Source organism: Penaeus monodon, chromosome 23 (assembly GCF_015228065.2).
Source record: "Penaeus monodon isolate SGIC_2016 chromosome 23, NSTDA_Pmon_1, whole genome shotgun sequence".
In the NCBI taxonomy this organism is placed as follows: domain Eukaryota; kingdom Metazoa; phylum Arthropoda; class Malacostraca; order Decapoda; family Penaeidae; genus Penaeus; species Penaeus monodon.
The window spans coordinates 7,104,408-7,104,690 of NC_051408.1; the positions used below are offsets into that span (position 1 = coordinate 7,104,408).

General features: G+C 36.7%; 1 protein-coding gene across 1 annotated transcript in view; it reads right to left on the reverse strand.

The window, feature by feature from the left end:
• LOC119587757 (E3 ubiquitin-protein ligase Nedd-4-like) overlaps window positions 1-283 on the reverse strand; it is a gene marked incomplete in the record, with an annotated part of 51,583 nt that overhangs the window by 45,514 nt on the left and 5,786 nt on the right. The window contains 1 exon segment of the mRNA XM_037936443.1: window positions 155-231. Coding sequence (XP_037792371.1) covers window positions 155-231 — 77 coding nt within the window.

Consider the following 283-nt stretch of genomic DNA (forward strand, 5'->3'; position numbering starts at 1 on the left):
AGAATGCTAAAAACTAGCCAGACAACAACTTTTACTTGTTTCACTGTCAACTAGATCTAGCACATTAAAATGTTATGCAATGCTACAGGATTATATCTTCTTACACTTCCCTATTTCCATATGGCTTAACCAACAAAGAAAAATGCTGACTTACCTAGCACCAAATATGTCTTTTTTGGCTAAGCCACTCCCACCTATAACACGCAGGCGAAGTAACTTTGTTGGTTCAACCTGTAGAAGAAATCAACATGTGAATATGTCGACAATGCTATTTATCTTCACC